Genomic DNA, 9258 nt, shown 5'->3' with positions numbered 1-9258 from the left:
GAGTGGCCACAGACAGCCGGCCAGCTTCCATCCCCGCCCTGCGCACCACCAGGCCTGATCCCTGAGCACAGAGCCGGGAGTAAGCCCCGAGCATAGTCGGGGTGGCCCTCAAGCTAAAATCACAGCGGGGGGGGGGGGGGGGGTAGCGCCGTGGGCTGAGCCGAGGTCGATTCGATCCGGGGCACTGCATGTTTCCTCAGCACGATCCTGACGTGGCCCCGAATCAGAGACGGGGCAGTCGCCACGGAGACCTGCCCACAGACACTCCTTCCAGCCAGAGTCAAAACTGGGAAATGCTCCAGTGGCCAAAAGTCGGATGTTTTTTGTGTGGGGGCCACACCCAGGCCACAGTGCTCAGTGCTTACTCCTGGCTCTGTGCTCAGGGATCACTCCTGGCAGGCTATGGGGACCGTACGGGATGCCAGGTTGGCTGCATACAAGGCAAACATCCCACCTGCTGTTGCTCCAGCCGGCCCCCAAACTAGATTTATAAAACGCCATCTAAGACGATGAAATTCCCTAGGATTTTTTTTTAATGGTATGTAGAAAAACCACAAACACTACAGTGTTTCAGCAGAAGGCCCGTTGACAGCTCACTCATAGGGGGAGTGGGGTCTCTTGATTAACTAGGTAGCAGTGGTGCTTTTTTCTTCCTCTGTTTTTCTTGGCTTCTTTTGTTTTGAGACACACCTGGCAATGCTCAGGGCTCACACCTGACTATGCACTCACTACTGGGGATATTCAAAGGACCAAATGGGATGCCGGGGATTGAACCTGGCCGGGCACGTGCAAAGTTAGCATCCTCCCCACTATACTATCACTTCATCCCCTTTTGGCTCTTTATTTAGGTAATATGTCCGCATTACTTTTGGACTCGGGGAAAGTGTAAACCGCTAAATGGGTCGGCAGGGTTTGGATACGCATGTGAACTCATAGTAGATTTCAGCCTCAGAGCATGGGTGATGTGTGGCAGGTGTGTTTAGTGCATCAGCCTAAAACAAAGCCACATGCACAGTAGATGTTCATATCCCACCAGCTTGACAACTGATAGAGCCTTCTCCATATGGTCTCCCAGAGTATCCTGAGTCTTACAGGTGAAAGTGGCATCATCAGATGGGTGGGGTGCATAACAGCACTAGACTGGGGGTCCTACCACAGTCAGAAGTGGAGAAATACTGGGTTAAAGGCCAAAACTTGAGCTCTCTACATGAAAACTGAACCTCAAAAGTGGTACCCGGCCCCAGAGTCATCAATGCCATTGTGATTGGGTAAAACAGGCCTGCAGGGGGGACTTTTGACCTGAATCAACCAGGAAACCAGACAGGAGCCAGCTGAGTTCCCGGACAGCCACGAACGCAAACACCAGGCTGGCAGCTTTGAGATGTAGCTTCAGTTCCTCCAGCAAATAGGGCTGAATGCTGCGGGTGAGTTGCCAAAAAGGGAGTTTAATTTCTGGGTGCAAAGTACATGGAAGGTGAGTCTTGTCAGGGACACTGGGGCGACTGGTCCCCACATGAGGACTGGAGGTAGAAGAGGTACTTCATGTCATACACAGCTTGGGCTAAGCAGTGAGCAAAGTCCTGGTCACACTTGCACAAGAGCTCTTGGCATTTGTTCTCTGAGGGTCCTGGAAGAAAAGGGGAGACTGCGGTCAGAGGAGGCACTGCGGGGGGGGGGGGGGGGGGGGGAAGCCTGGAGCCTGCAGAGCTCGAGGCTGGGAGGACGGAGGTTGCATTGGTGGCTGGCCGCTCTTTTCTTAGTTTTTTGGCTTTTTGGGTCACAACCAGCGATGCTCAGGGATTATTCGACTCTGTACTTGGGTATTACTCCTGGCGGTGTCAGGGGGACCATATGGGATGTTGGGGATCGAACCCAGGTCAGCCATGTGCAAGGCAAATGCCCTCCCTGCTGTACTATCACTCTGGCCCAGCGATAGTACAGCGGGTAGAGCGTTTGCCTTGGACGTGGCTGGATCAGGTCCAGTCCCTGGCATCCCATAGGGTGCCCCCAGCACCACCAGGAGTAATTCCTGAGTGCAGAGCCAAGAGTAACCCCGACCATCGCTGGGTGTGACCCAAAATGCAAAATAAAATAATATAACTCCGACCCCATGGCTGGTCACTCTTGCTGCCGTCCCCATGGTCAGGCCATGCCCAGGAGGGAGGGGTGTTGGAAGGAATTGCAGTTGCCAGAGGAAGAGTTTCTCGTGCAGGGAACCGATGTCTCCGTAACCTCCTGGCTTCTCTTTAGACTATTTCTGTTGTGTCGCTGGCTTTTGGGCCACACCCAGAGGTGCTCCTGGGACATTTCTCAGGGGATAGAACCTGGGCCTCCTGCATGCAAACCTGCTCTTAAGCCGTGGAGCCCTCTCCTCAGCCCAAATCAGGTGACTAGAGTCTGTTCAGACAGGACGATGGGTTCTTGGGAACCATCAAACCACAGGGGCGTTGTGGGGGCGAGGGGTGGGGTGCCTGCTTCACCCTGCTTCCTAGCCATGTGACCTAGTCTGTACTCGCTCAAGGAACCCATTCCCCATTTTTCACTTGGCCATAAGGGGGTTGAGGCTCTGCACTCAGGGATCACAACTGGCAGTGCTCAGGGGCCCTAAGGGATGCCGGGAATCAAACCCAGCTTGGCCACAAAAAAGGCAAATGCCCTCCCTGCTGTACTATCGCTCCAATGCCACTCTGGTCCTTCCCATCCCCATTACTCATTTCTCTGTCGATGCTCAGTAATATTTGCTGGGAGAAAATAGGAAAGCCATGCATTGTTTCTGAAGATCTGCTTAAACCCAGCACCTGCTTTTGTTTGTTTGTTTGTTTTTCCCACTTGGCAGATGAGGAACATGACGCTCCAGGAAAGCCAGAGCTTGTCCAAGATCCCAGAGCAGGGAAGGGGGAGGGGGTGTCTGCCTTATCGGCCTTCCTGGTCTTCTACTCCTGAATGAAGCAAGAAAGCTTCATTCTGCACAAGACCAACGCTCTCTCCCGTCACAGCTAATGAAATTGGCAGTGTCGGGTGAGCCGAGATTAATAAAGACATAAGAAAGGAAAAACATCGGGCTGGAGCAATAGTACAGCGGGGAGGGCATCTGCCTTATTTGTGGCCAAGCGGGGTTTGATCCCCAACATCCCTTAGGGTGCAGAGCCAGGAGTAACCCCTGAGCATCACCAGTTGTGACCCAAAAAGAAAAAAAAGTAAATGCAGCTCCCATGGGGCTAAGTCGAGGCCTGCCAGCAAATATTATCATGGACTTAAAACTTTTCTTTTTAATATACTTAAGTCGGACCATAAACGAGAAATGTGTCATACCTGTAATTTAAGTCAGGTGAGAATATGCAAACAGAATGAAATGCCAGAAATACATGGCATGTATTTTGGGGCTTTCTTGGTTGGCTGGTTTTCTTTTTTAAGTTTTTTGGTCACACCCAGCAGTGCTCAGAGGATAGTCTGGCCCCAGGCTAAGGGCTCCGTCTGAACCTCACCCTTCCATGGAGCAATCTCTTTGGTCACATCAAATACTTTAGGTCAGAGCCATGTTACAGCGAGTTGGGCGAGTAGGGCGCATGCCTTGCACACAGCCGACCTAGGTCCCTCGAGCACCACCAGGAGCGATTCCTGAGCAGAGTCAGGAGTCAGCCTCGAGCATCGCTAGATGTGGCCCCCAATAAAAAGAATCTCGGTAGCGAAAGAAAAGCAACTGGACCAGGACAGGACAGGCTGGAGAGAGAGCAGAGGGCTCCATCCCCAGCCTCCCTTCTGTGCTCCCCTGGGCCCTTCAGGAGTGAGCCCTGAGCACTCCCCCGCAAATAAAGAACTAGACAAGGTAGCAGCTTTCAGCGTTGCCCGCCCCCTGGGGACTTCCACTGGGACACCGGACACCAGGAGCTGCGTCTCTGGGCATGGAGCCGCAACTCACCGCACTGCACTGTCTCGTTGATGCATTGCCAGGGGTAGCGGCTCAGCTTCGGGCTGCACTGGGCCTCCTCCGCCCGCGTGTAGCAGCAGTCGTGGCGCTGGCAGCACCTGCGGGGGTGCAGGGAGGGTCGGCGGCGGGGTCACTGCCCGCAGAGCCCCTGTGGGGCAGGGGGACGCACCATCTCCAGGGGTTTCTTTGGTTGGGGGCCACACCCGGCACTGCTCAGGACTGACTTCTGGCTCTGCACTCAGGGACTCCTCCTGGACCTCTCCTGGTGGGCTTGGGGAACCCAAGGGGATGCCAGATGGAATCCGGGTGGGCCATGTGCAAGGCAAGGGTCCTCCCCACTGTGCTATCGCTCCTGCCCCAATATCTTCCAGTTTGGACGCGTCCCACCTCCCAATCCCACCGAATTCCCCCTCCTGTGAGATGAGGGCCACCCCCTGCTGGCACCCCCAGCCCAGTTCTGGTCCCTGCTGAAGCTGCCTCTCACCCGGGAGAAGTTCAGACCTTCCTCAACCCCTCAGCCATCAGCCCAGGGTTGTCCTGTCCCAGACCGACACAGGTGCCCATCACACCCCCTAAGAAACAGGCTCCCTCCTCTCGTTGGAGAGAAGATGGGTTAAACCTATGTCTTGAAACTCTGAGGTTCAAAGCCCACCCGACCCCCACCAGCAGCCCCTATGCTCCTTAGAGTCCCCCCTGCACATGTCCCCGGGCACAGTGATACAGCCCAAAACCCCAAAATTAAATAAGTCTGATCTACCTTTTTTCTTTGGAAGGGATATATGGACTATACCTTAGCAGGATTCAGAAGCTACTCCGGACTCAGTGCTCCCAGGACTCCTAGCATTGTTAGGAACTGAACTAGGGTCGGCTACATGCAAGGCAAATGCCTTACCCAGGCACCAGCTCTCCTGTCCTCACAGAGGTTACTCCTGGCTCTGCACTCAGGAATCACTCCTGGCGGTGCTCAGGGGACCATATGGGATGCTGGGAATCGAACCCAGGTCAGCCACACGCAAGGCAAACGTCCCGCCTCCTGTGCTATCACTCCAGGCCCCTTTGTTTTTTGAGCCATGACCAAACCGGGGGTTTGGGCGCAGCTGGCACTAAGTTTTACCTCTTGGGTCGTGTGCCCCAGGAGGTCCATGGCCTGCCAGCCTAGACCCAGGCCTGCACTCACCAGTCAGTCTCATCCTGCGGCTGGCCCTGGCCACCCAGGCCACAGTAGCAGCCATAGTTCACGTAGGCCAAGGGGCTCTGGATGCCAACACAGCCCATGGTCTTCGCGAGTTCTATGAGTCCTCGCCGGTGGACGTGGGACCTGGGGGCTGAGGGCGGACAGAGGTTAGAGGCTGTGAGTCGGAGGCACTTGGCCGACGGAAGGTCTGGAAGGGCCCTGGACAAAAACTTGGGCTTCATTATTAATGTCTGTTTGGGGGGCCCAGCGGGTCTTTTGGGGTGTTCAGGGGTCTTTGTGCTGCTGGAAATCAAACCCGGGCCTTCCACACACAAAGCATGCACTTCAGGGGGGCTGGGAAGATAGAACAGAAAGGAAGTCTCTGGGTTGCATGCAACCAACCCAATTCCATCCCTGCCTCCTGTACATGGTTCCTCCGAGCTCTGCCAGGGGTGGTCCTAAGCACAGAGACAGGGTAAGCCCTGAGTACCAACAGGTGTGGGCCCCACACCAAATACATACATACATATATATGGATATGTATATATATATGCATATATATACACACACACACACACACATCCATATATATGTCACTGTCCTCCCTAGGTGATTGAGGATTTGCAGAATTTACATCTGAACCTCCCGTGGCCCGCTCCTCCCGCCCAAACTGTGGACTTTTGTGAGTCCCCCGAGCAGGGGCCGGCTCTTGTCCGCCCGCCATGTGCACTCAGGGCCAATTCATTGTTCCTTGTCACAGGGAGCCACCATTGGCAACTGTAAATCATTCTTTAGGGGACCACCCTCTGCCCCAGGAATCCCCAACCTCCCACCCAGAGGGGCTTGCAGGAAACGTCCCGTGCCCTCCCAGCCCCCAGCTGCACTTTAGTCTGACATGAGAACCCAGGGAGGGACCTAGCTCGGTGGTAGGGTGGGGGCTTGCCTTGCTCCCAGCAGATCACACATGGGTGCTTTAAGAACCTGGCACGGCCTTGCCGACATCCCTGGCACCAGGCAGGCAGTGCCCAGCAGTGGGTTTAGAGGCAGCGAAGGTATTTCCTCTGTGGCACGAGGGTGGGGTCGGTCATCCCAGGGTTAGTCTGTCCAAGGTGGCGGGGCGCTGGCTTCATCCCGGGGCATCTGAACTCGGGTCTGTGTGTGAGCCTGCCACGGGCCCAATTCCTCAGCCAGACTGGGGTATTCTGTGCACCCCAGATACGCCAGTCCCAGAGAAGACCTTGCCAAGAGTGACCCAAAGGTGGTAAGATGACATGAGGGTCTTCCTAAGGCCTGGGTGGGGCTGGGCCCCCTTCACCCATGTGATCCTGGGGGGCCGGCAAGATCCATCTCAGACTCAGAGCCGGTTCCCTGGACCAGCCCGGGTCAGTTGTGGGTTTGGGGGCTGAGAGCTGGCGTGAGGGTGTGGGGGCGTCTGGGGGGCCTCCAGGGCCTGAGATTGGAACGGGGGAGGGTTCCGGGGAGCTGAGGAACAATGAGAGCAACAGAAGCCGGGGGTGGAAGGGTTCTGGGGTCCCCGGGGGTGCTGGGAAGTCGGAGTCTCCGCGAGGGTGAGGACAAGGGGCTTCAGGGACCCCAGAGAGGCCTGGGGGAGGGGGCCGGGGGCTCCCGGGCCTCCAGGGGCCCACCCAGCCCTCACTCACCCGCGAGGCACCAGCTCGGGGCCAGCAGCAGCGGCAGCAGCAGCAGCAGCCCGGGCGGCGGAGGCGGCATTCCTGGCCGGCACCTGGGCGGCGGTGGCGCGGAGGGCGGCAGGTGTGGCCCGGCCTGGCGGGTCGGCGGAGCCCCCTCCCTCGGCGCCCCGCCCCCGAGCCGCCGGCCTCACCCTCGGGCGGGTCGGGTGGAACCAGACGTGGGGGGAGGGGGCGGCCCCAGGGGGCCAAATTCCGCCGAGCCGCCCGCTGCCTGCACACGTGCCCGGTGAGATGGAACCGGTGGGCACCGGGCGGACGGCCAGAGGGCAGCGGCCCCTCCAACACGGACGCCGGGGCCTTTCTAAAGTGGGGGCGGCAGCAGCCCACCTTGCATGCAGGCACTCGCCCCGCGTAGGGGCGCCCAGCAGCGTGTATGCGCATTTCCCCTGAGCACAAGGCCAGGAACACCCCCTGAACGCCCAAGACTTCAGATGGGGGCACTTGGGGCTCCTGGTGGCCCTGCAGACCAACCTCTGCATGAGTTGGCCACGGCCCCTGTCCTGGTAGGGGTCCAGCGAAGGTCAGGCTGGACGAGCTCCCCCAGAAGGGTGCCCCCCGACCTGTGGGTTTAGTCTTGGGGCCGCACCCGTTGGTGCTCAGGGCTTGCTCGCTCCTGGCTCTGAGCTCAGGGATCACTCCACACAGGCTGGCGAGGCTGTATGGGGTGCTGGGGATCCAACATGGTCACCACCTGCAGGGCAAGTGTCTCCCGTTGTACTTGGGCCCTTGTGGGTTTTTTTCTGAGTGGAGGTCCATGGGGGCCGGGAGACACCCCCACCCCACCGCTAGAGCTAGGAGGAAGGAATGGCAGCCACGTTTGCCCTAGAACATCACTGTCCATCAACAAGCCTGTCCCAAGAGGAACGTCCAAAGCCCATAACTGAGCAGCTGTTCTTGGTCATGTGACTCACCCCTCCTCCCTGCCTGAACCCCCAGGTTTTCTCTCAGCCTGCTCGCTTTGGAGTCCAGGTGTCAAGGCAAACCCTCTAAACGAAAGTAATTACATTTGGAGTTTTTTGTACTCACTGGTTTAAAATTTTGACCTTTTAAAAAGTTCTCATTGAGGGGTTGGAGCATTAGTACAGTTGGGTGCCTTGCACATGAGGACCTGGGTTCGATCCCTGGCATTCCATATGGTCCCTCCCATATCCCCCCACCCACCCAACACCACCAGAGGTGATTCTGAGTGCGGAGCCAGGAGTAACCACTGAGCACTACTGGGTGTGGCCACAAAAGAAAAAGTTCTTATTTATTAGAGGAAAGGGAGGTATTGGTCTGGCCACACCCCACAGTGCACAAGGACTATGGCTCTGGGCTCAGAAGTGACCCCTGGTGGTACTCAGGGGACCTTATGAGGCCCAGCGGATTCGAACCAGAGTTGCAACTGACATGGCTGCCTGGAGGCAAATGCTTTCTCTCCTGTCCTCTCTCTCCAGCCCAGTCTGATGGTAATTTGATTCATGGACCACTAGGAGAACCCCAGGGTCCCCACTCTTCCTTGACAGTTTCGGGACCAGGAAGGGATGAATTTATTGGTTTGATGCTACTTAAATCCTGGAAGAAAAAGAGAGACATAGACAGAAACAGAGAGACAGGGAGACAAAGAGAGATGGAGAGACGGGGAGAAAGAGACGGGGAGACGGGGTGGGGGGAGAGAGAGAGAGAGAGAGAGAGAGATGAAGGGAGAGACGGGGAGACAGAGATGGAGAGACAGGGAGAGAGAGATGGAGAGACAGGGAGACAAAGAGACAGAGAGCAAGATGGAGAGACAGAGAGAGTGAGATCCTGGAACTTCTAACAATTGGGTGAAGGTTCCACGCGGTGCAGCTACTGAATGGTGGAGTGTGGTAAGACCCTCTTTTGTCTCCTAAAATCAAGCTTAGCGGCCAGAGAGCTGGCACAGGGCTTAAGGTACTTGCCTTGAATCCCGCTGACCCCAACTTGATTTGATCCCCACACCACATATGGTCCCCTAAAATGGCCAGGGGTCACTCCTGAGCACAGAACCAGGAGTAGCTTCAGAACACCGCAAAGGCTATTCAGGGTCCTCCCCCCTCGCCCCCCAAAGAGTCTTGCTTCTGAACTATTTAGAGGACGTATTCCTATTCTGTAACCCAAACACACCCAACCCACCCAGGCCCCTGCACATACAATTCAATTCAAAAATCAAACTTAGGGAAACTGAGAGATAGCTCACAGGTAGAGCATACTGCTTGGCCTGTGTGAGGTCCTGGGTTCCCCAGAAATACTGGGTGTGACCCTGCAGCCCTGACAACCCAAGCATAGCGTGGAGCACTAAAGCACAGGCCAGCTTTGCCAGGCCTGCCTCAAGTCGCCCCCCTGGAGTGATTATTCGGAGTCAATTAACTCCTAAGTGTTAAAGCATGGCATTAGCTGTCTTCCTGTGTCTATACAAAAGGACACTGCTCTGAATTAACTATGCA

General features: G+C 56.4%; 2 protein-coding genes across 2 annotated transcripts in view; both read right to left on the bottom strand.

The window, feature by feature from the left end:
- The window catches only part of PDXDC1 (pyridoxal dependent decarboxylase domain containing 1), a 168995-nt gene that overhangs the window by 51663 nt on the left and 108074 nt on the right, over positions 1-9258 (bottom strand). The gene's annotated exons all lie outside the window — the stretch shown is intronic.
- Positions 1485-6833, bottom strand: LOC130031019 (group 10 secretory phospholipase A2-like). Its single transcript, XM_056122228.1, has 4 exons — positions 6764-6833; positions 5106-5253; positions 3920-4026; positions 1485-1627 (listed from the first exon to the last, which is right to left on the bottom strand). The coding sequence occupies exons 1-4, from the start codon at positions 6831-6833 to the stop codon at positions 1485-1487; spliced, it is 468 nt and encodes a 155-aa protein (XP_055978203.1).

Source organism: Sorex fumeus, unplaced genomic scaffold (genome assembly GCF_029834395.1).
Source record: "Sorex fumeus unplaced genomic scaffold, SorFum_2.1 ptg000045l, whole genome shotgun sequence".
NCBI classification, from domain to species: Eukaryota; Metazoa; Chordata; class Mammalia; order Eulipotyphla; family Soricidae; genus Sorex; species Sorex fumeus.
This window is presented reverse-complemented; position numbering and strand designations above follow the sequence as displayed.

Excerpts from the sequence above, each read along its gene's own strand:
- LOC130031019 (XM_056122228.1), bottom strand. The coding sequence starts at position 6,833 with ATGCCGCCTCCGCCGCCCGGGCTGCTGCTGCTGCTGCCGCTGCTGCTG. Across the intron at positions 4,027-5,105 it reads CCGCAGGATGAGACTGACTG|GTGCTGCCAGCGCCACGACT; the intron begins GTGAGTGCAGGC and ends GCACCCCCGCAG. Across the intron at positions 1,628-3,919 it reads CAACGAGACAGTGCAGTGCG|GACCCTCAGAGAACAAATGC; the intron begins GTGAGTTGCGGC and ends CTTTTCTTCCAG.